The 26,237-nt window shown below is 43.0% G+C and overlaps 1 protein-coding gene across 1 annotated transcript in view; it reads right to left on the bottom strand.

The window, feature by feature from the left end:
• The window catches only part of pdlim4 (PDZ and LIM domain 4), a 46,717-nt gene that overhangs the window by 4,910 nt on the left and 15,570 nt on the right, over nt 1-26,237 (bottom strand). The window contains exons 3-5 of the mRNA XM_079172171.1: nt 21,635-21,716; nt 9,334-9,785; nt 7,217-7,374 (exon numbers count right to left, since the gene is read on the bottom strand). Of these exons, the coding sequence (XP_079028297.1) occupies nt 7,217-7,374; nt 9,334-9,785; nt 21,635-21,716 (692 nt within the window). The remainder of the gene's footprint in view (nt 1-7,216; nt 7,375-9,333; nt 9,786-21,634; nt 21,717-26,237) is intronic.

Raw genomic sequence — 26,237 nt, 5'->3', positions numbered from 1 at the left:
ATACCAGGCACTCTGGGGCCACTAGATTCATTCAAACTCAAAAACGAGTGGTGATGTAAGCAGACATTCGTCTGGAAGCTTTGGAATAAGACAAGTCGTTCAGTCTTGCCAAAAAACAAAATTAAACTCTCAAAGCTTGCTGCCCGCTTAGCAGCAGCTGAGTTGCAGCGACGCACTCAGCTGTGTTTGTAATGGTAGTTCTGTTATCTGTTAGCCAAATACATCATCCAAAACAATAAAAGTGAGGCACAGAGCAGCGGCTGAGAGGCTTTTAGTCGCAAACTGTTACCCCCCAGAGTAGCAGCCGGGGGTCGGCGATGCACTCAGCAGTGGGGCGGTTAAGAGTAGTGAGGGAGGAGTCAGTGGGCAGTCAATGGCAAAATAAAACAAGGAAATAAAAGGTCTTTTGAGGAAGTGTGAGTCACCGCAACCACGAGAGGTCCATGGGAAGTATTAGCTGCTGCAGCAGAATGTGAGATTAGCGGTGGACAGACACTCACTAACTAATACAACCGACGGCATGATCGTCCTGGCGAAAATAATAACACTCTGGCAACGTACCTGAAGACAAGGAGAGTATCTATAAACAGCCAGGCAGCCACACAGGAATCATTTAACAATGCTCAACCAACCACTTGAGAAAATACAATAAACTGGTTTAGCGAGTTTCGCTCCGGCAGACAAATGGTGGCTTTTTCCTCGGCAAAAGCAACGGCATGGTTGGCGTTAGTGTTTCTGTCAGGCTCAGTCACCTTGTTGCTTGCTTTCACAAACAGGATGTTGCCACTTGTCCTCTTCCTCTCCATTGTGTTCGTCTACAAGAGTTTTATGCTTTCTCATTTTACATTCCAGTGGCACGCTACGTAAAATCCAAGAGCAGAATACTGTCGGCCTTCTACGATCTTCACGGTGGTCTCAAAATGTACGCGGCAACGATTCAATGGTGTGAAAATGTTGTGCATAGCACACGTACGTTTTGTTTTAGCCACTGAATTAAAAGTGAAAGTGAAGAAAGTGTTGAGAATAACGTTTTCTGAAACACATTTACTGGAAGACACCAACTCAACTCAAATGTGGGTGTAATCTTTGACTCTGAGCTGGGTTTTAACATATGAATCACCGAGGTAGTACAATCGAATGAAAGAGTCATCCACGCTTTTATCTCGTCACGTAAGGATTATTGGATCACTCCAATCTTTGCTTTGCTACACTGGTTACCCGTTACCTGTTAGGTATAGAATTAATTTAAAACTTTTACTACCACTACTACTTGTACTACTTCGTACCCGAGGAATGTACTTTAGCAAACACAGAATCTTCTTATTTTTACAAGCTTTTTTTGTCTAGTTTTTATCCCTTTTCTACCACCTTTACTTTACCTAAACGTATACATCAGGTCAGGTCTTATCTTTGCCATTACGTAGGCATTATATTTTCTGGTTGTCCGTCAGTCCATCTGAGTCTTGTGAACACGATATCTTAGGAACCACTAGAAGGATTTCTTTCTAAATTGGAACAAACGTCCACCTGGACTAAAGGACGAACGGATTAGATTTCGGTGGTCAAAGGTCACTGTAACCTCACAAAACACATTTTTGGCCACAAATCAAGAATTCCTACGGTAATTTCAGGCAAATGTTTAATAGGATAAAATGAGGAAGTGATGACATTTTGCACAGACATGGATGTAATCTGCAACGTGGATGGTTGGCGGGGACATTTCTTTTTTTTTACTGTTTATACGATTTTATCTTGTTCTGTAAATGATTACGTAACTGCTCATTTATCTGCCAGTAATGTTACAAGTCCATTTCATAAAAACTATAAAGGCTGGTAATTCTGGTGACTTTCTTCCCACGGATTCTTCATTAAGGGCGATCAAATCCAATCATTAAGCGTTTAGTTTTGCCTGACTGGAATGCATTAAAAGGGGCATATTTAATACTGGATATCTGGAGCCCCTCCAGTGGTTTACAGGTGCACCGCGGTAGATCAGCGGCACTATAAGACTTCCTTTTACTGATGATGTGCCAGCAGAGGCTGTTCAGGCCAACAGGCCACCTATCTGCCACTAACCACAGTCTAATTAGCTCCCATCTGGCACCTGACTCAAAGCACTTTCCATCCCTCAGTAACACTTAGCCTCTCACTGCTCCATGGTGTGTTTAAGAGCCGACATTAGCCGGGTATGTTATTTCGGGGATTAATGTCTCTATTACCCAACGATGCACTCGGATGGAAAACCTTTTTATGTGCAGCACTCGGGTGACTTTCTCACGTGGGGGACGGTTGACTAATAAAAAAAAAAACTTAAGACCGCAGTCAGGAATAGATACAAAAGAGCAGAATGAATGAGTGCAGGTTTAGTCTTGCTTCTACATTTTTTAAACACTTTGGCTCCATATATTCTGCTGCCAAATGTAGACAGACACCATATTTTATTTGACGGACAGTGACAAGTTGGCCAATTACGACACGTATCTCGCCACACGCAACTTTCCCGGCACGATGTGTGTCCCGCCGCGTGACTAACATCAGCCAGACATACTGTAGAACGGACCCCATCCTAACTCAAACCTGTCAGGAGCAGAATGTGGAGCCTCTGGGAATTTAAAGGCGAAAGTGAATCATAGTGTCTAAAGATAAATAAACGGCTGTAACAATTTCAACCTTGCGTTGTCCCTGACCATGCATGCTGCACATACTTTAGGGTTGTATTTCTCCAAGGAGTTTAAAGATGGCTTCATCATGACCATGTGGCAAGAAAGATCACGAGAAATGTTAAAGCTTGATTGTGTCGGAAAGACAAACTTTTAATCTCATTGCAGTCCGAGAGGAACTAATGTCGTAATGCGAGAAAGAGAAATGATGGCAGAACATTGCAGTGCTGATATGACCGAATGAAAGACATCCGATAATCCATTTAAGACTTATTATTGAGTCAAATTAAAGATTTATTTTTGCTTTAGTTGCCATACCACTGTAAACTGAGTACTTCAAAGTATTTCCACTGTAGTTGAGACAAAACAGTGACTTCATTTTGGGCGCCCGGAGCTATTGACGGGTGTATTGTGAGCAAGAATATTAAACAAAAACTTAAATGGTTTGCGAGCCTGTAGTGCCGTCAAAAGAACGATTCCCCTGTGCCGACAGGCAGCCGAAGGGTTAAGCCCCTCACCGCGGTCATCACATGTTTACTCCCACTGGACTATAAAGTGCAGTGGCTTTAAATCTTGTATCTTCTCAGCTCTTGTCTTAAACCCGGTGGAATAACAATCCCCCTACTTTTCCCCCGAAACCTCACATCCATAATTGGATTGCTCTGCAGTGTGTTTGAAGGGGGGACATGACTGATGAGATGTTTACCTTCACCTATCTGAGTTGGTGGTCTGCGTGTTCTTGGCGTATCTCGAGAACCGCTCATCTGATCCACCTCACACTTGGTGGGTGTTTTGTTGGGAAACCCGCGGAGGGTTTTGTACAATTCTGTGCAATTTGGACGCAATACTGCACAATTGAACATGTTTTCGAAGCTATAAACTAAATGTTATGACTGTACATCAATGATGTCTTACTAAACTTTGTAAGTATTTCATGGCTCAAAACTCGATCTACTGTAGAGATGATGTAAGGGACAGGACAAAATAAGACATTTCACAGGATTTTCTTTTAAACAAATAACCCTGGAGTTCAAGGAATGGATGAGGTTTCACTAAAAAAGGTCACTGGAATTTTGTTTATTTCTTTTTCCAACTTTTGGAGAAACACTCCTCCGCCATGCCGTCTCCTCTCCGTCCTCCCCTTAAATTCACCTCATTCATGAAGCTGGAAATGATCAAAGATCTCTTCAGCAACAGAGCAATCCCAAATCTTCACATTTAACAGTAAGTTATTTAAATGTCCGTGCATTTCTTTTAAACATACAGAAACAGTTAAGTCTGTCAAGGCTTAGTGTAATACCGTAACATGTTGCGGTAAAGATCTCCCTCACATTGGTACAACTTTCTGTCTTCTATCAACGTCAGGTAATATTGCTTCAAACACCCAAACTTAACATCAGTATTGTACTTTCACTCCACCCCTCTTTCATCCACATTGCTTTCCAAATCATGGCAGGGTCTGAGGAATTCTGGGTAAACTGACACTCTTGTTTGCTTTAACTTTAAAAGCCCCTGAAAGTCAACATGGCCTCTGCAGGGGCTTTCACCTTCAAACGGGGACCAACTACTGTGATTTAAAAGCCTGACAGCAAGGTATGCATTCAACAACAGGATGATTTGACTTTAACCCGAGTGCTCGATTGTAAATTTGACTTGTTTCACAATAACCAAGTGACAGACTTTTCACACTCGCACAGATGAAATGGCACCACCAAACATCAACAGAGAGATTTTCTTTTAAAATGATCCCAATGTAAACCTGAGGTGTCCCCTTGTTTCATCCAGGGCTTAGCCCGTCAGTCAACCTTCAAGCTGAACGACCACAGACAGCAGACGAAAAAGAGGGTCCTCTTTAAATCTCTTTAATCCATCAGCGGTGTCTCTCTCCCTCCAGCCCTCTTTGTCCGTCACTAGAGTCTGTCTCCTTCTTAAAGCTCTCGTGGCTTTGAGTGTGATGGTAAGAACTCAATTAAGGAAACAGTGTGTTCTGGCTCGCCTCCAGGCCTCGCTGCAGGAGCAGTCGCCGTTGTTCCTTGTCGGCTCAAACATCAAAAGGCAGAGACCCAGAGATGTGAGAGCCGAGCGGGAAGTTTTTACTCTGAGAGAATCAGTGATTGATTTATTCTGAAACATGAGAAATTGAGGCTTTTCCATCTGGATGGCTTTAACATATATATGTTTTGGTTTTCATTTATAATTTGACCAACAATAATAATATATCATTCCAGTATCTAATTACATTTGATTGATGAACAAAAAGTTAAGTCAGGGTTATAACGCCGGTATCAAAGACGTGACACATTATTGGGGCTACTATTCTGGGCTTCACAGGAGTGGTTTGGCTTTTTCAAATAACTGTATGTACAGATACAAAACTTTTCTGTCTTCTGAAAATAACATTTGAAAAAGTGAGGGATCGATCACAAGACGTATGGTTCATATCATATAGTCACCGATCGGATCAGCACAAGAAAGGGAGCAAATGTAACTTTTAGAGTCGCTCCGATCACGTTTTTCTGCTTCTAATACCAACTGCTGATCGTCGATAAGCCATATTCGCCAATAAAGGGTCGTTTTTGTTGTTGTTTTGATTTGTTATCGTGGATGGTCGACTGCCTATGACTGAGATACACTCATCAACATCAGAGAAGGAAGGGTGGACATTAGATAAAGTGCAACGGACATTAAGACAATCGCCGCCCACCAAAAGAGTCGACCGACCCCAGGAGGAGAGGGAGAAAGGCCAAGATGGAAGCTAAGCTAACCTAAGATGGAAGCTAAGCTAACCTAAGATGGACGCTAAGCTAACCCAGCTAGGATCTAAGGCTACTCTACTACCAAGCTCTCTTGTTTTTTTGCTGCTGTTTACATTCCTCCTAATGCAAGTTCAAACATTGCACTACAGGAATGCACTCCTGATTATGTTTTGTAATGAAAGGAAATGATCCTTGAATGCAAATCTTTGGAAGGAGATTCTCTAATTTAAGAGAATTAAGAGTTTCCATGGATGACTATATTCATTATGAAAACGGTTACTGAGCATCCTGCAGCTTCATAAGTTCACAGCTGGTAAAACTCCACTAATAGTAAAAAGGATTCAGACGACTCAGTGTTGAGGTTAAGAGAAACATTAATAATAAACAATCTGTGCTAACCGGTTATAAACCCACTTCTTTGAGCTCCGGGCTACACCAACATACCAACACTTGGCTTATAACGACGACTTTCCCAACTTTAGCCCTGCTTCGTGGTAAACATGGAACCTGGACAGAGTGTTTAGTTCAGAGGATTAGCTGCTGTCAGCATCACATGACTCCCCCTCAAAAGCTGGAATGCTGAGCGGTCAGAAGGCAGACAGGAAAACCATATTTCTCACTTTATTGTCCTTTTGTGAAGTTGTTTTTTCAGTAAATTGCTAAACCAAAACTCCCCCCTCCATGTTCATCCGTGTGTGGGCTATTTAGAGCACTTAATCTTTCTCCGTCTCTTCTTTTCTTTTGTTCCCTCTCGCTCTTCCTCTCTCTCTGTCCCTTAACCTCGCCGCCTGTGTCTATAAAAGGAAAACTATGCCAGTAAGACAGTGAGAGGGGAGCTCGCTGAGCAAGATGCTCCTCTGGCAGGAATCACAGGAGGAAATATTTACTCTTATCTAAACTTCCACCGTATGTGTATATAAAAAAACTTGAGTTAAGAAAATAGTTTGTGAGAGTTGCTCTGATGCACACAGGCGTACTCAGTTTAATTTAATCTGCTCAACAGTGTTCGTCATTTCAACTTTTATAGTCTGTTGACCGTAGAGCAGCTAACGGTGTTGTAGTCACGACCACCTAAACCAAAAACCTAGTCATGACCCAAACCAGCGTGTATCCAAACAGAGACAAGACCAAGACTTGGAGGGGTTGTGACTGAGATAAGACCAAGACTTTGAGGGGTTGAGTACAAGTCAAGACCAAGACCAAGGCAGGTTGAGACCTAGTTAAGACCAAGACTTTGAGGGGTTGTGTCCAAGATGAGAACAAGACCAAGACTTTGAGGGGTTAAGACCTAGTTAAGACCAAGACTTTGAGTCTCACAAATCTCAAGTACTAAAACACTGTCAGCTGAGTCTACCAAAGTCACAATAGCTGGCTTTATATAATCACAGAATAACAGAAATACAACATCCTCAAAAGACATGATTTGGTCGGTGATGTGCCAGCGATCGTTTTTCCGGTTTAATTTGGCCTCTTTTTTAAAAAAAAGATTAGTTATTTGCACATGACGCATCACTTTTTGAGCCAATCAAAATTTCTGAGCTTTTTAAATCCCATCAACTTGAATATGGCGGCTTCATAACTCAGTGGGAGCTTGCAGTTTTTAAAATGTGAATTTGAAAAAATGTGAGAAAAAAAGATTGTTTCAAGAGAATATGTTTGTGTTATGTACAGTAGTTCGGCCAACAGAGCCATTTGTATTTTCAGCTTTGGGTTTTGGAAATTGTGTTTTCTGACATTTTATAGATGAAACGATGAATCGATCTTTCTCACACATGCAAGCCTCCACACAGATATCCCTACCTCCATCCTCAGCCTCAAGGATTCCCTGGAGGTATTTGAAGGAGCCGGACTGTTTGGGTGCAGAGACGGGCTCCTCGTAGTCCTGCAGCATCTTGTAGACGTCTGAATGTGGGTCGAATCCATTACGACCCCCAGGGGACTGTGTGGGAGGCTCTGGGCTGAGAAAGACAAGGGAGGGAAGATACAGTATTATTGTACTGCAATCTAATTAATGAGAATTAGATGACAGTTTAACATTCTGGCTCTGGGTCCAGAGCCCCTGGACTTTAAGACTATCTTGCAAATATTATCTTTTAGTGGTCATTATTAGGTTATCTGTTTGTTTTCAGTTTTCAGGAGGGGGGGGGGGGCAAAGTTTCATCAATAATGGCCGAAATAACCTCTATTTGCTGCTTTGGGTACTTGACAGAACATCATCCGGCGGTGCTCGGTTGATCTCACCGAGCCATAGTCACTGGATCTAGCAAGTCCCATATCCACTAGTTTACTACAGTTGTATAAGCCCAAAATAAAACAGATTTTGCTGTAATTTCATTGTAATAAACAGATAAAAAAAGGATGCCAAAATAACTACAAAATAAAGAAGATTTGGAGAAGTCTGGATTCATGCTTTGTTAGCAATACGACAAGCAAACAACTTTTTAAATGTTTTCTGAATGAAGTTCAGATCAATAAGTTTAACCCTGAACAATTTATTTTAGTAATAAAGTAAAGACAACAAAGGTTCTGAAAAGTAATTAGGGTCATTTGGTTTTGTCTTATTTCTGGCATCAAATTTGGCCTCTGTATTTGTTTTACTTTTATCAGGTGGTGTCCTGATGTGATGTTTGAGCAAGAGAGGAATTAGAGCAGCTGAAGTAACCTAAACAAAAAGATTTAAAAAAAGAACAGATGCCAGACCACCAAATAAAGAAAAGAAAACATGGCCAGCTGAGATGGAAGAGATGGACGCACGTTACATTTAGCATGTGAGTCCACAGGCATGAAGTCTTAATCACAACAGCTCTGCGCTGTGGAATCTTCCCGCTCACTCATCCGTCAAGTTTTCCCAAAGCTAACGGGACCGATCCCGTTCACTCGATACACTCAGAACCTCTGGGAGATGAGCAGGGCTGCTGACAGATGTGTTCAAATACTGACACACTTAAACTGCATGTTTGTCTCCGGACTCCCTTCCAGGAGTCTGAAGGAAGCGCTTCACTGCATTGTGTGTGTGTGTTTGTGAGAGAGAAAGTCTGAGCTGGTGAAAACACAACTGAGTGAGAGACGTAAAGAAAGAGACAGTAGAGTATGGAGAAAGTGTCTTTGTATGTGTGTGTGGGCCTAGTACGGATTACCAGTCCGGTCCTGGGGAACTCTGGGAATGCTGCATCTTCACAAGGAGACTAAACACACACATTTATTGCCCACTGGAGGGGAAGCACCACAGCAAATTGTTTCTCCAGTCCACATGCAGGCGTGTCAGGAGACGTCCAGAGTGTCTCGTTCTGTGTCTGTTAGTCCCGTCATTCCCAAACACCAGGTCGCAGGAGATTTTATTTGTCTCGTCACGATACATTTTGTATTTCTTCCATGAACTTTTATTTGATTATTTGCAGCACACCACATGAGAGATCCTGAATGTTCGGATTGTTTGGATAATTGTATGAAAAGAATAAGATAGCGTAAATATGGGTGATACAAGGTGAAGAAACACGTATATTTCCAGCTTTTCTATTACGAGCCCAACAGATAAATTGGAATAATCTACTAACTTTGTCCAAAAAATAGACTGTATATAAGAAATGGACATAGTCATCGTGACGTCACCTATTGGTTTGTGGACTGACGTTTTAAAGCCTAAATTTTAGCGATTTGGCCACCGCCATCTTGAATTACGGCCGCCGCCATCTTGGCTTTTTTGCAACCGGTGAACGGAAGTGACCGTATTTGGATGGCGACCAGAAGAGACGCCCCCTGCTGGCCAGGTAGAGAGAGCGCAAGTACAAGACCCTTCCTGCATTGGCTTCACTCTTCAGAACCGGGGTATTCGCCTGGTCAAAACATTAAATGGAGGTGTGACTTTGGACCCATTTGTTTACATTTCATTCTCTCTGCGCTCCTTTTGATCACCTCACCTATGAGTGGCGCTGAGGCTGAGGCTTCCCATCTTGCTCGGCAGAGATCGGTCTCCATTGCTGCCGTTGTGATAAAGTCCTGCTGGGTTGTTGTACTGAGCGTGCCCGTTGCCGTTCCCGTAACCGTAGCTGTGGCCATTGTTGGGTCTGGAGTGTCCGTTATTCAGGTGAGTGGACTGTGGAGCCTGCTGGTATTGGATACCCTGGGGGGACTGGGGTGTCTGCTGGTACTGGAGACCCTGGGGGGACTGGGGTGTCTGCTGGTACTGGGGGGACTGGGGTGTCTGCTGGTACTGGAGACCCTGGGGGGACTTGGGTTTCTGCTGGTACTGGATACCCTGGGGGGACTGGGGTGTTTGTGGGTACTGGAGACCCTGGGGGGACTGGGGTTCAGGGGTATACGAAGGTTTGCGACTGGAACCGCCATATCCGCTGGTGATGGGACGGAAATTCTACAAAGAAAGAAGAAAAAAATTTCACAAAATATCCCCCGTTAATAGTATGGACATCCTTTAAAACCAGACAAACATGGACACAAAGGTAAAAGAAGAGCATGTTGCATCAGATAAATGATTACTAGTGCTAGGAAGAGAAAAGGGTAATGGGCCCATTACAGAATAAGGTTCAGGAAATGAGAGTGAAAAGAGAAAACAATCCCAGTGGTGCCCCGAGTAGAAAACCACAATTCTTCAAAGGAGAAAACAGTGGTTGTTCCTAAATGAGGCTTTGCAGCAGAGAGGATTGAGAGAGAAAAAAAAAGCTTTTTCCACATCATTTCTGAAGTTTCCCTCTTTAACAGCAAGGCTTGTTAAGAAGGAGCTTGCGTTAGATGTCCTGCAGATGTTTCTGTCAAAACAAATTAACTTGTGTGGTGTAAATATTGAGAAAATGTTGTTTTCCCTGGCTGCTTCCTTTATGGATTGAAGAGTTTATAGAAGCTGACAGAGCCGAGATACCGTGAAAGATTGAATTATTATCTTTTTGACGAGCTGGAGCAGACTTTCTACATTCTTGCCACACAGATGTTCAGCTGGAGCTGTTTGGAAGAATCTGTTGGATTAATGCAGAGCAGATGCACAGACACCTTACACCACTGGACACTCAGTGTCTCTCAATGCCATAGACTGTATAGAGGAAGTGGACGTACCATTGGTTTGTGGACGGCTGTTTTGAAGCATCGAATTAGATGTTTTTGGCCATCACCATCTTGGTTTTTGGCCTTAACCATCATGGTTTTTGGCCGTCGCTATCTTGGTTTGTAGCTTTTATCACCATGGTTGTAGGCCGCCTCCATCTTGATTTCTGGCCGTTGCCATCTAGGTTTTTGTTTTTTGGCTGTACCCATCCTTGTTTTTGGCTGTCGTCATCATGTTTTTAGCCTTCGCCATCTTGTTTTTTGCAACCAGGAGTGACAGTAGACGGTGGAGCTAAGTACAACCGAATGCTGAATAAGGCATTTTTAGATAGCCCCGCCCTAAAGCATCCCCTGCTTTATGGTCTGTGCGACTCTAAATGGACCATCATCTACTAAATGAACATCATGCTGTATTGAAGAAGACTTGAAACTAGAGATTGAGACCATAAACTCATGTTTACAATGTTTACTGAGGTAATAAATCAAGAGAGAAGTAGAGTCATTTTCTCATAGACTTCTATACAACCAGAGGAGAGAAAAGAGAACATTTTTCAGGAGAGAAAATGTAAGTTTAAGGCACTTCTGCATTGGCTTCACTCTTTAGACTCGACCTGCTTTCTGCCGAGGTCAATGCCCTTTTCATGCATTAGCTCCACAGTGACATCACTGAGCCTCTCGGTGTTTACCACAGCTATCAGCCCACTTCAGCGATAACGCTCACTGCCAGCCTGGCTCGTCCGTCTCAGAGGCTGAACTTTACAGATAAAGTTTTATTGCACGGCTTGCGGTGATGTCACCACCTCTCATAGTGTTTTGAATTTTCCGAGATAGCCGACCGTTCTGAAAGACTGAACAGGGCTGCACATTATCACAAGACTATAAACGTTTTTTAGCTGAAACAAAGTGACTTGTTTACAAGTTAAGCAATGCAGCAGGATGGGAAACAGTCGGACTGTTGAGCCACTGGAATGAGTGTGAGGTGCATGTGTGTGACTGTGTGTGTTTTTGGGCTAGCTTAAAGTGCCTTAACCGCAGGAGGTGGAGGTTCACAGCTTCTCCAGACAGGACCCCTGTCACTTCAACAGATGGGTCTGCTGCATGTCATCCTGTCCTCGGCCCTCGCATGGACCACACACACACACACACACACACATGTCCTGACACACACAAACACAAAGGTCTTCTGTAATCAGCACTTTTCAGTCCTCCTCTACACCAACGAGCCCACAACCCGACCCTGTCATTGTCCCACCTCCTGTAGTTAAGACGGGGTGACTTTGGAGAAATTTAAAACCACATCTTCCTACTCTTCCCCGAAAAAGATAGATGAATCTAAAAAACCTTCTTAGCAGAAAAACACCAGCAGATAGCCGCTCCTGGTTAAAGTTCATGGAGCTTCTCTTCCAGAGCCAAACCCTCAGAAACACCCAGCTCTCTGTGGCTCTGTCTCAGAGTAAACCAGAAACCAGATCCGTCTCGATATCTTTAGCCCTATTTGTACAGATGGTGGACCTCATGTGATCTTAATCAAAGGTTCTCGAAACCTCTGTGTTTTGTGGACGTAGACGGAGTAACAACGTGATAAAATCACTGATTCCCTCAGATTTGCACCAGGTCTCACTGATATTGCTGATGCATGTCCTGATTTAGCAACGCATCCTACAGAGGAAATACATCTTGATATAGCGCTGATAACTTTACCCTTTCTGTACCACCTTACTACCCAAACATCTCCACCCTTCCAAGAACATTTCTGCATGCGTTTAAACAGGAAAAGATGGGTGGATTTGAAAAAGTGGCCTTTTGAACTTGAGCAATCTTTATTGCAGAGCTCGATTAATCTCTTTAGTTTCCTGAGAACAAACCCAGAGCTGGAAGGGTGAAGTTCTTCAGGACAAATCTGTGTCCCGACATGTGTTTTAAGTATTATTGAGAATCCATTATTCATTTCTCATATTTATATTAAACCTGCAGATATCAATCAGTACAATAACTGTATGACTGTCGGGCGAGCTTATTCATGTCTGTGTTGGCAGAAGAAAGGAGTCGAGTGGAGGAAAATCCCTGAGTATATTGTGTTTCATGCTCCTGCAGTGGCATGACAGTGAGGACATTTCAGTTATGACTCCTAATCTGTACAAACATAATATGTAGAGAACAGGTAATCGCACGCTGACGTTGATATATACGGACAAGATAAAAAAAACATTCCCGTCCTTTGTTGACCGGAGGGGAAACTGTCCTGAAGAAGAAATCAAGTCCGTTTTGTTTATGTAGCCCCAAATCTTAAAATGAATCACATCTGGGCTCAACGATCTGAGCAGCACACAACATCCTGTTGACCTTATTCTTTGCCTGAACTAGGGCGCTTCTGCGGTCCATCATTTTGTGATCTTACTTTACCAGCGTTACCAGCATTATCATCCTTTATTTACAAAACACAGTTTTTAAGCTTTAAAATTTTTTTATTTTATATACTTTTTATTAAGTTTTAATCATTTTTCAGGCGTGAAAAGTAACCATTTAGATTCCAAAATGTGATCCGTTTATCCAAATAACGCCTAATTTACACCAATGATCTAGGAGCTGTGAGGAGCTGCTGGCTGTGTGAGACCAGCTGGTCGGCGTACACAAAGCACACATCGACAGTGTTTTTGTAATAACTCCCAGTGCCAGAAGGTGTGTATGTGCCCACCTGGAAGGTTGTTTCGGTGTATTTCCCTGTTGTTTACATGTTTACCCATAATCACCCTCACACTCCTTCTGTCTCAGCAGACCTGAACCCCCCTCCCCCTCTCACTCCTTGTGTCTTTACTCACATGCTTGCTGTAGAAAGATATTTGCTTTGAGATTTATAAGGCAGCACATCTGGTGCATGCCTTATAAAAATGCCAGTTTGGTAACATTCAGGACCTGCAAATGCTTTCAAGTTGCTCTGAAGGTAAGGTGGCTTGGTTTTCCTTTTACTGCACAAATCAGCTGTAAGCCAAACGTCGCATTAAAAAGATTGATTGCACCTTTTCACGTCTGGACAACATGCAGGTTTAATGGAGATTTAGTCTTAAAGTGACAGTCACGTTAATCTGGTGAATGTCTTATCGCCCCAATTCCCCTGGAAACCTTATCTTGTTTTCCCAATGTAGTCAAAACAGTTTAAAGTTAATATGAGCAGCTTCACTTTTTTATCTCCGACAGGAACTCAACATAACAAGGCTGTTGAAAAAGTCCATCTGTGAGATCATCTATTTCCAAATGTCTCTCTCTTGAGCGTGGCTGCGGAGAAAGAAGGAGAAAGAGATCATAGCGCAGTAACTATTTATGAGAACCAGCGTTGTCTACTTCTATATATGCACATAAATACAGGCTGCCATCTGATTTCACTGACCTGTTTTACAATGTTGACCAAGCGTGGCTAATAGTTCGGATGACAGGAAGCCAAAGAAGAAAGAAAGACACAAAGGAAGCCGGGAAAAAGGAAGAAAGTCGGCTTTTGTGCATTTACCTCCGTGTGAACTAAAAAACGTAATTATGTTTAACTGAGGAGCATTCAGCCAAGAGGCAACAAGTTCATCTTCTCATCAACCTGACTTAAAGTTACCCTGAGTAAGTCAACAACGTTGTTTTCATGCACTGATCAATTTTGCAATTTTAGGCGTTTTTGCTTCAATAACACGTCTTCTTACAGATTAGTGGAAAGAAAACACCCAAAATACACATTTAGATGTTTATTTTACTACTTAAGTCTATTTGTGTCTCTAAATTTCTCTTAAATTCACTAAAGGTTACCATTAGATAATGCCTCATTTGCATATTTAAACATACCAATTCAGTAAACTTGTAATACCAAAAAATAATTGTCTTAATGTCAGTATTGAACTGGGGAAGTTTCGTGGTGATATCTATTAGATTCTTTTTTTTATCCTATTCACCTGTAGTGTCGGGCCCTAATAAGGGCTCAGTGAGCAGGGAGGGGGAGGCAGACGAGAGGAGGAGAAAAGAGTGGAGGACCGTAATTGAAATCATATGCCTGTCTTTAACCGAGGACCTCGGCCTGCCTGCCTCACCAGACACACACATTCATGGTGCGCACACACACACACACACACACACACTCACACACAACTCCGTCCTTTTCTGCCTCCTGCATGGTTTAATCCCCCTGGACCTTTCGAAATTAAGCTTTTCACATGGCGCTCTGCACCACTAACCAAACACAAACCAGCCCTTTATGGCTCCCTAGGCCTGGCCCCGGGTGCCTCTCTGGGAGGACAGACAGACGGGCCAGAGACGAAGTAACAGAGAGCTGAAGTTTTGGGGGGGGGGGGGGGGGCAGAGACCGGAAAATAGTAAGAGTTTCAGGGCTTCTGGCCACGAGCCCGTCTGAGAGGGAAGAAATGCTGCGAGGGAGACGGCTGTAGCGTTAAAATCTATTTAAAATGTAATGCATTTTATCCATTTACTCTTTTAAATACAGCTTTTAAGAAACTTTTACTTCCACAAGTCACTACAGGGTTGAGTTAAATTCTCTACGATGGAGCTAATTGCAGCATTATAACACAGCCTGGATTTTAATATATTGATAGATCTCTTTTATTTTGTGCTTGTTAACCGTCAGTTAGCATAAAGTTAGCGTGGGAAGCTAAGACCAATAATGTCACACACAACCTGGATCCAAAATCACATACCATGCACCGAATACTCAATGTGTGTACTATTGTTATACTTTTGTGTGAATAGACAGCGATCTTGTAATACACCTCGCTAAGTTCGCATTAAAGCGTTATTGACGTTACAGAGCTGTCGGCCACTGTCTGTAATGAACGTTGCTGGAGGATCTGGGTCTGTCCACGGTGGACCGGCCTCTGCTGGAGGATCTGGGTCTGTCCACGGTGGACCGGTCTCTGCTGGAGGATCTGGGTCTGTCCACGGTGGACCGGTCTCTGCTGGAGGATCTGGGTCTGTCCACGGTGGACCGGTCTCTGCTGGAGGATCTGGGTCTGTCCACGGTGGACCGTCTCTGCTGGAGGATCTGGGTCTGTTCACGGTGGACCGGTCTCTGCTGGAGGATCTGGGTCTGTCCACGGTGGACCGGTCTCTGCTGCAGGATCTGGGTCTGTCCACGGTGGACCGGTCTCTGCTGGAGGATCTGGGTCTGTCCTATTTACTGATGGAGGTCTTATAGACGATCAGGATCAAACTGAGACTGGTTCCTCGCAGTAACTTTTTTTTAAAGTGGATGGTGCGACACAGCAAATAAGCAACAATAACTTTCTCCATTTTGGACTTCCTCTCGCTTCGTTCCCCAAAAGTTCAGAAGACGGCCCAGAGACGAGACTGTTATTACAAATCTTCTGAATGTTAATGAGCCTGGCCGGGTTCAGTCTCTCGCTGACCCTGTCCACTCCCCAGCCCGCTGACAGCCAAGCGGAGCAGGGAGGGCTCCATTAGTAAAAACCCAAAGACTGCTTTGGACATTTCTGGGGATTACTGGCTGATTAGTGAACACAAACAACCAAATAAGTGGGGTCAGAGGTCTGTGATCTAAAAGGCCGGCTGTGTGAATGAATGTGGAGCTGCTAAAGAAGACTTCCCAGCAATGCTAAACTGGTCTCTGGCAGAGGATTAAGTAGCAGTGCACCCAGTAAACATATTTTGGCAACCAATGAGAACACTCTAAACCCTTTTAATGGCCCCTTATTGTTTTATACTCAGCATCTTTATGGTTGTGCATGTTTATCAAGTCTTTGCACGAAAACTGGCCACATTAAGCATAAAACGTGCATCTTTGACGAATTAAGTTAACAACTATCTTATGTTTTTCTTTTAAAGGCAAATTACTCTTAATTTGTCTTGTCCATTCACAATACAAATTTGGATCACGCACGCAATTCTTTTCAATATTTTTTGACTGAACTCAAATTAAATTCCAAGCAGTGAAGGAATTACAGTCTGCAAGTCATGCAAGGACTCCGTCTGTCAGCTCCCATTAATGTTGGCATGGAGAGACCGGCCTTCAGCCGCCGGCTCCTGGAAGCCTCGGTGACGTGTGATCCAGATCAGCTTCCTCATTCTTTCCACAAGGCCGTAGAGCTCGGCCACAATAGATATCACTTTAATAACAGGCCATAAATGGCATTACTTGCCAAAAAACTGTTTGGCTTCAACACTGACCGATAGACCATTCCCACCTACTTGAAGCTGCCACTGAGGAGATTTAACTGTTGGTATCGCTTTACTTCTGCATTAAAACTGTTCCAAGAGTACGAGCGACAGATGTACAATGAGATAACCATTTACAATTTTGCTCTTTCTCTCTGGAGAAAAAAAAAAGTGATATTATGTTTCAGCGGCATATATATGCTCGAGCCACTAGACGTTATTTCGTCGAAGGACATCTCGCAAAACCTGATGTAATTTCCATCTTTTAAAGTGATAATTTGCGCATTTGATTGCTGTCACTTTACCTCCGCTATCTGACGATGGATGAGGTCAGGAGCTATTAAACGAGGAGATAACAAACCTCTCAGAACAAAGAGAGCGACGCAGCTCTGGAACGATGAGATTCTGAAGACGTGAGAAATCCAGGAAGGTTTCTTTGAAGCGTGTATCGAGGCTTGTATTGCTCCGTTTTCACAGCAGCCATCTTGACATGTAATTGCAGGGTAAACACAGGTGTGATTAAAAAAAAACAATTATGGCCCTGTTCCATTTAGGTGGTTCCCAGGTATTGTGCATGATGGCTCACTGTAATGTCTGTGACACTAAGTAGAATGGGACCTTTATCAGTTTTATCAATTACACCTGTGTTTACCCTGCAATTACATGTCAAGATGGCCGCTGTGAAAAGGTCTTATTGTTAAAGACCAATGACGTGGTCGAGTTCGCCCGAAGCAGAAACAAAAATGATTGTTCCTGAATAAAAATGAATAAAGCCTCCCTCTACATACATTTCTCAGTTACACCATCAATCACATTCACCGCCATCAGTCTGGTTAAACCACTGTCATAGTTTAACACTAATATTCTGACTTTTTGATTTGAATTATTGACGGTTGAGATCATCTGGAATACTTTTGCCCGTTTCACACTCTTTCCAACAGGTGGTTTGGTGAGCACATGAACCATAATCAGTCCTTTTTCTAAAGGTGGACCTGACAGAGAAAGTTTGAGAACCAAAGCTGTTCAGTAGGTCAGGCCCTTCAGTCTTCAATCAGGGGTTCTTTGATGCAAAAAGCTCAGATCATTCAGTACTTTCAACTTGATGTTGCCTTAAAAGTCTCTCTCTCTCTCTCTCTCTCTCTCTCTCTCTCTCTCTCTCTCTCTCTCTCTCTCTCTCTCTCTCTCTCTCTCTCTCTCTCTCTCTCTCTCTCTCTCTCTCTCTCTCTCTCTCTCTCTCTCTCTCTCTCTCTCTCTCTCTCTCTCTCTCTCCCTCTCCCTCTCCCTTTGCATACAATTTGGAAACTGCATGCGAAGCATCTGATTGCAACTCATTAGTCTTCTCTGAACAACACAGAGGAGCATCAGCTAAAATTTGGTTGTCAAAACCAACACATGCACTTGCTGTTTGACTTCCTGTTTGACACCTGGTCATTATCTCATCCCTGCCACCTCCCATTATCAAAAGCATTTCTATTTCAGGAGAGCTGCGTGACATCCAGGAGCCAGTGGAAAGTCTAGCCAAAGACATGAGCACATATCTTTGGAAACACATGATGCAATTTCACCGGAGTGCAAAAACGCAAACACTTACTTATAACCAACAATAGAGCATTTCCTCATCGACTTTTATGAGAATGTCCCATGTTCCCAAGGTGAAAGGAAACACCTCATAGCTTCCATGTGTCACTTCCTGCTGAGTTCCCACAAGCTAGACTGGAATTTCCAACATAGACGGTTTGTTAAATAAAGAACTTCCTGATTAATGCCGTCATTTAATTCTTAACTATTCAGGAGCTGTTTCTTGGGCTCAAGTGGTAGAAATATTGCAATATTCTTTGGGGTCAATCTGCACAGTAAAAACACCAATACATGCCTGTGTAGGCCCGAAAAATGTGCGGCCATTTTCTTTTTTTAGAGTAATTGTTGTCTTTGTACAAGTGTCCTGGTACGTCTCAGTTAGCACCCTGCTAGCCAAAGCGTACTTCTTCAGCATAGGTAGGTTGTGGATGACAGCTTCAAATCTTTGCCAGCACAATCAAGAATTGTCTTGTCATCCTCATCCAGCGATTTGATTCACTTAATTTCTGCTAATGCCGTCCAAACCGTCTCGTCATTGGAGTAACCGTGGGCCAAAAGTATCACACAGTTCAGTCTGGATTTGGTTTAAATGGTGTGATGGACGTCCCGGTGCATAATGTTTCCATTGAGGAACAATCTGCATTGTTATGTGTCAGAATAGACAAAGAAACAGAGAGCCTTGGTCTGTTATGTGACCCCAGGAAGCGGATGTTTCCTCTTTTCATGCTCAGAAGAATCCACCTGAGCGTGACGATGAAGTGGCCCCGACTGAGCCGTCCAGGTTCGCTTCATTAAAACAGACGCCAGGGAACATTTTCAAGGCTTCAGTGAGGGAGGGAGGGAGGAAGGACTGGATAAGATGTTACGGAGAGAGCTGACAGATTTGCTCCTCTCGTATTACTGTGTTTGTATAAACAGTTGTTGCTGATGGTTCCTCTCTCGCTCAGGTTTGGTATTTCATCAAACATACGGCAGGGCATTTAGACTGTTTTATCTGATTCTTCTTTATGTGTACAGTATTGTGCTCTAGGAGGCAGGACATTCTTGTTTTACAGGCAGTACAATCAGAAACAACTTAGTTCTGTGACCATGGTTCAAAATACACAAAATTACTGAGCAGTTCAGATGCAGCACTTACGACTTTATCAGTCCCAGTACCGATATGGCTTCGGGTATCGACCGGTACCGAATACCAATCCGATACCAGGCGGCAACATCCGGGTCTGAAGTACCTTACCTACCCGTCTGCCTTACTGTGTGCAAGTGTGCATTATTTTATGTGACTTGACTTAAACATTGCTTTACTAACTTTGTAAAACAAAATGTAATACATAAATACATAGATACCAATGTGCTGATTTATACTAATTGATATATTGGTATCTAATACCGATATACCACATCCAGCAATACCAATATCAGTATTGGTATCAGGCATCTCTACTACTGATTGGTAATTTCAGAATAAAAGTCTCCCGGGAAGCTGCCGATAATGTCAGAGAGAGAATTCATATGATCCTACGACCACAAACAACCCAGATGAATTACATACGCTGAAGTCTCTTTCACTTTCTTCTCTGAAACGGAAAACAATACTTTCCTGTAAGGCATCAAAAGGCGGACAGATAGATTTCAGCTCTTTGTGCGTCTGCTCCACCCTTTTTTCTTTTTTTTTTTGAGACAAGGAGACCCTTCCACAGCGAGGGCCGAGAGACACAGCTACCACAATGCAACACTTGACGAATGGACACTCGCACGTCTGAGCCACAATATGCTCATTGTCTGTCTCTTTCAGTCACACAGTCTCAATAATCACAGCAGAAACCTGTCAGCTTGCCAGCTCTGGAAAACTTGGAAAAGATCATCTGCTGGAGTTCATCATGCCTTGAATGTCCATTTGGCAGCTCGTACGAGCGGAGAACAATCAAGATACTATTTCAAAACCTTTTCCAGTGAACAGTGGGACGCATTATCTCATTTATAACCATGTGATTGATAGTGTACATGCAATTTACGGATCAAGTGTTGTGCCTGTTTCCATGGATTCTGTTTATGATATAAACAGAGTGAGAAGACTTGGGTCTCACACCCAGAGAACTGAACTTTTAAGTTATGACCCCAGATGTCAATGATCCTCTCTTGTGGCTGATGTGGTAGGGGGCAAAATACCCTGATCCACAGCAGTAAAGTTCAAAGTACAAACCAAATGTTACATAAATCAGACCGGAGAAATGTGGGTCAGCACCTTGTTTATTAAGGTGGCTGCTATAAGTGCTTGTCTACGGCATTGAATATGCATAATTAAGTCAAAAACTTAGATTTAAATCTAAATATTTGCTGTAGCTGATCGGGCCGCATCGGACCACAAAACTCTAGAGTAACGGATGAGATCAGCAGAAATAAAAAGGAGGAAATATAACTTTTAGAGATGTCCCGATAAGGTTTCTTTGGGCTGATACGTTTGCTGATCGTCGATGAGTCATATCGGCCGATTTTGTTGTTGTTGTTTGGTTTTGTTTAAGGAGCTGAGATACAAGACTCCAGACCGTTCTCTTTCACCAACCACTCTGAAGTCAGTGTTAACTGTCAAATATTCAAAATGTTAGCCTTTTACTTTGTTAAAGTTATATTTGCATAATACACACAGTTTAAATGATTAGGAAATAAAAGATTGTAAATTACTGATAAAACAAAGTCTTGTTTTTACTAGTTTTTATGATGATTATTAGCTGCTTAAAGCTCGTGTTAGGAAGATAAACAGGTCATAATTAATATATTTTATATTAATGTGAAAACAACTTCTTTAAAAAACTGTATTTATTCAAGTTTTTATAATATAATATTTGAACGCATCATGATAACTTTGTCATTTACGTTTCAGTTGAGTTCATGGGTGACTAGAAAGCATTGCTGGCGATCTCCCAATTGCATATTTTTAGCAGTAAAACTTAATTTAACACTATGATGGTTGAACTGGGGGTTTATTTATATTTATATATGATTGTCTCATGAGACAGAACAAGTTAGGTAGACAGAAAACGATTTAGATTGTCCCAATACACAGTATGTCAAATGCAGTTTGCCAAAAATACCAGGACGTTCTACTCATCTGGTCACATTTTGCAGTATGAAAGGCAGCATGCTTTTCTGGTTACTCCGACCCACAATCCCCTGCACAGCAGATATATGAGCAAGGGGGTCACAGTTCAAGGGGCAATGTGATGATAAAGTAGCAGCTGAATGCAAACTGCATGCAACAGAGCATACTTTGTCGGGGTGCCTGGAGTATGAACTGTGTATTTCTCTGGGTTGGCAGCATGAGAAATTCAAGCGGATCAGTTGTGACAGCTTCCCAGTGGGTGTGAATGTAGATGTAAAGAAAACCCTTGTTACTGGTGCTTCGGTAAATCCAGAGTAAACAGTGGTTACCTGTGAGTCAGGCTCCATGTAAGGGCTTGTCTTGCCGTCTTCACTAACCGTTGGCGACCACACTCTGTCTCCTGATCCCGACCTGAAAGACAATACCCATGAGAGAAAAGAGTCAGATCAGCCTTGCTCCATCGAACACCCAGGTGTTTCTGCTGAGAGGTGAGCTTTATTTGCTGACAGGTTTTCCAATGAAGATCCAGCGTATAAAGAAAATGAAAATGTACTGTAAGCTGGAAAAAGACAACAACTTTAGCGTCACATGATATGCCACTAACCCCAGATTTGTTTACCAAGTAAGGCGCAAGAACGTCCACTTTTGCTGCATGTGCCACAGAGCAACTTTGTCAACCAATCACACGCTGCACTGGAAGCTTGGTAATCGTATGCATGTATGTGCATGTGAAGATGTGGTTTTGTGCATTTGGCAGGTATTCACATTAGGAATGGGATACAGCGTCGTTCGGGCCTCCTCCCATTGGTACGAAGATAAAGTCATTATCACATCATGACTCCACTCTTTGAGGAGTCCAGGTTTTGGAAAGGGAAAACATTGCATTTTGGGCCAAAGATTTATCAAAAGTAATGATAACTGAATTAGTGGTATCTGAGCCTTCCCCTCCCCCTCCTGTAATTGACTCCAGTTGCATTTCCTTACAAAAAAAGATAATGATTTACTGACTGGCAGCAATGATAAAATAGATTATTTACAGCTCTGCTGAAAGGGGCCTACTGTGCATGCACACGCATTTCCAGAGAATTAAACGCTTTAGTGAAGTTAATGGCGTGCAACCTATTTCTCAGGCTGATAAAAACATTGCGATTAATCTCCAATGGCATCACTCAACGCTCCACTTGCATTCCTCTTTCAGTTTTGAGTTATGCGTTGAAGTAGTGGCGGTTTGCCTGTCGTATCAAACAACAACAATTCTTTGGGTTCCTTCGGGTTGGGAGGTTTTTTCGTCGCCATGGTATCGGCGGTTCAGTGGGAAAGCATCCAACTTGCAAAAAAGGGTAACACCAGGACATCACGCAGAGTAACGAAAGGATCAATGTCTCTCTGTGTGTGTGCGCTGTCCTCTCTTCTTTCACACCTCCTTCCACGGAGGCATGAAGACTATTAACCGCGAGCGTGCACCGACCCGTCCGACCACACAGCGAGGGAGCGTTGACGTCCAGAGAGGTGAGGTCATCCAGCTGCAGCTGGCACGGCGTTTGGCCGGGCTGAGGCAATGCTTCAGATATGAACCGCGGAGGTGTTGCTATCGGGGAAGCTCTTATGAGGCGGCGAGTGTCTGGTGGACTGCGTAGGATGATAACCCCCCCCCCCCCCCCCTCCACCAGAAAGCCTTCATGTTTTCGACGGTTAGGACACAAACAGCCTATTGACACGAGGGAAAGTTCAGTCTGAAGAGGCCTATTTGAAATGACATTTTAGCCATTTAGCATCCGTTCATAATAACGGAGATGTGAACGCAGAGGCATGAGTGGAAACTGTGAGTTACATCCCACTGCTGCACTCATTACACTGTAGACAGCTGCTGTTTATTTCGGTTATACGGCTTCATACTCACAACTGAATGTAATCTAGTTTATATCTAGAAACCGTTATCCACGTTGATTACATTCTTGCTCTCTGGCATCACAAAACAATACCTGCACCTCATCCCAAACTCTGCAGCTGAAACCTGTTGCTTGATATTATTGATTATGTACAAAGCCCTGAGAGGCCCCATGTCCCGTCTCGCACAATAAGAGCCTCGGATGCGTCGTTCCTTGTTGAATCGAGGTCCAGATTCTTACATAAACTTTTTAGAATGTGATTAAATTTGTGTTTTTTACGTCATTTTAGTTTGTTTTTAATCTCTGTTTTGATGTGTTTAGTTTTGGCGCTTAGTTTATTTAATTCTCGGTGTATTTTTGACATGTTCTGTTATATTGTAGAGCACTTTGTAACAGTGTTTTAAAAGGGTGAAAGTTAGTTGTCATTACTTGTATTTCTTCCAGGAATGAAACTGTTTTAGAGGATCTTTAAATGTAATGTAACACACAGCGGGCAGAAACAATCTGCTGCACAGCAGTTCGGTCAGTTACAATGAACAACTGTGTTGTTATATTCTGTTTGCAGTATTGAGTCAGTGACGAATCTCTCAGCCTCGTCTTTCTCTCAATGTAAGTCTAGTTTTTCTTTTTTATGATCCACAATAAAAATCCAGCCTGAGCAGTAAATCTCCTCCCCTAGTCTGGAAATACCTTGTGATGATCTATGAACCAGATCATCTATTTGCAGACTGAGTGGCTTTATCTCATCTTTTCTTCTCCTTCCTCTGTCTAGCTGCTTTGCCAGGAGTGCTGTGAGAAAACAGATCTCTTTCTAAATACAGATTCACAATGATAAATAGGACACGGGTGAATAGTTACGGCCTCATTGTATTTTAAAGTGTCGTCTTTGGTTTTTCACCCCTTACGCTCCCCTTCTGCTCTTAACTGCATGCATCAATGTCGAGATTGAATAAAGACAAATGGAAAGAAAGAAAAAGAGGAATAATAAGAAAGTCTCTGGTCCTCTGGTCATATTTTCCCTTGCCTGACCTCCCACTGCCAGGTTTAATTTCCTGATTGTGGAAATCTGGTTTTTCGGAGCGGTGGGCTGAGTTTACTTTGGCTGCACAGCATCACCGTGTTCGAGGAGGAGCACGAGACGGACGACTGAAAAATACCCAAGTGCCCTCTAATTAAGATGTGGCTGATCACGGATCGTTTCAGGGTTCACTGGGGAGTCATGCTTCGCTCCGTCAAACCCATCAGAAACCAGGCCAGTTTTCAGCCCTTTTTACCACTGGAGCAGGTCCTGTGTTATTTTGTAATGTGAGAAGATTTAAAATGCTGTCTCTTCAGGGAGTAAAGAGAGACAAACACATTACATAGAAGATTTATGAGGCTCTCGTCTGCAGATCTGAGGGGGGGGGACTCTGAATCTGAGCAACGTATCGTCACACAGCGGTTCATATGATATCTGACCAAAAGTTACTTCTCATTATTTGTGGGATTTCCTACGAAATCAAGCAACAGAGTTCAGTTTCCACTTGTTACACGCATACAGTCTTTTCAAAATTAACTTCTGTCTTTACAGGAAACAACTTAGTACAAAAGTACTTGGTTAGGTTTAGTGAAAGATCGTCAAACACTTAGTTAGGTTTAGGCAACCGAACTACTTTCTTAGGTTTAGGAAAACATCGTCGTTTGGGTTAGAATGACTACGGAGGTGGCGTTGCTGAAGTAAGCAAGTTACGTGACTTCTCGTTTCACATTGTGAACGAACATCGGTCTCCTGGGTCAAAGATCGGCGTTTGTAGGACCCTTCCACTTCCGCCCACCCTGTGTGTGCTTCTGATGTTTTTATTCTTCCTTCCTTTTATACATTCCTTTTTCGTACGAATAGCCATGAACGCTAGATGAGACCAGACTGATCTGATTGACGACAGGATCAATGCAAGAGAGCAAAAGGGGAGGGAGGTTTGTGGTCTCCCCCGTCCTCCCTTTCTGCAACGCAGCCTCTCAAACTCCATTGATGTTGCGTTTCGAACCACCACAAAAAAGGAGACCTTGGGAGAGCGAGAGAGGAATGATGCGATGGAGGGATGAAGGAGGAGAAGGCAGCGATGCTGGTCGGAGAGGGGGGAGTTGGGTTCTTTGGAGGTTTCTTTTATATCTTCATCCCAGCTGGAGTCCCTTGTTCATTTGGTCCCGTGCAGCCTCGTGTATAATTCCTCAGCCATGAGTCACAGGTCCTTGAGTCGACGCGAGGCAGCAGAGAGCAAATCCTCCAGAGCTTGGACTACGTGTCCTATGAGTCCTGCTGAAGCCTCTGAGCTGTGTTTTACTTTGATTTTACTCTCCAGATCCTGAGCAGGTCTTCAGGTCTCAGATATGCACTCACTACTGTACATGCATTTCACTTCAGCTAAACCTCTCATACTATCAAACCCCTCACTGCTGCAGGTCTAACAATCTAGATTGTTCTGGTGAGTTTTGTACATATCTGCCGTAGAGATGTCTGCCACCTCTTCAATATGATGGCACTTTAAGGCAATCTGCTTGTGGTGCTCAAAGCAGCACAAACAATACATTTGAAAAACTTAACAACAATATCTCTTTCCAGAAATCATGACCCGGTTACTCAAGATAATCCACACACCTTGTTGGGAGCAGTTTCATGGAGGAACTATTTTCTTTCAACCATAGCTCCTATTCACATTCATTGGTTTGCAAAAAGCCAAGATGGCGACGGCCAAATCGCCAAACTCTAGGCTTCAAAACGTCAGTCCACAGACCATCACGCCGATGTCACGATGTCAGTCCACTTCTTATATACAGTCTATGGTTAGAAGCAACAATCCCAGAGCAAACAAAACTAAAACTAAAAGTATATTTGGGGTTATTTTGGGTGAACTGACCCATTAAACTCTAAACCATCTGCAGCTCAAGCTTCCTGACAGCCTGAACGTAATCCTGAATTTACTTTTCAACAGTAATTCAAATCAAAACAAGAACAGCAGGGCTTCACGGGAACAAGACACGCAGTCAGAGAAACACACTCAGCTCA

The sequence above is a fragment of the Pholis gunnellus genome (assembly GCF_910591455.1).
Source record: "Pholis gunnellus genome assembly, chromosome: 13".
Lineage (NCBI taxonomy): Eukaryota > Metazoa > Chordata > Actinopteri > Perciformes > Pholidae > Pholis > Pholis gunnellus.
Note: the sequence above shows the minus strand (reverse complement) of the source record. Positions and strands in the feature narration are given on the sequence as shown.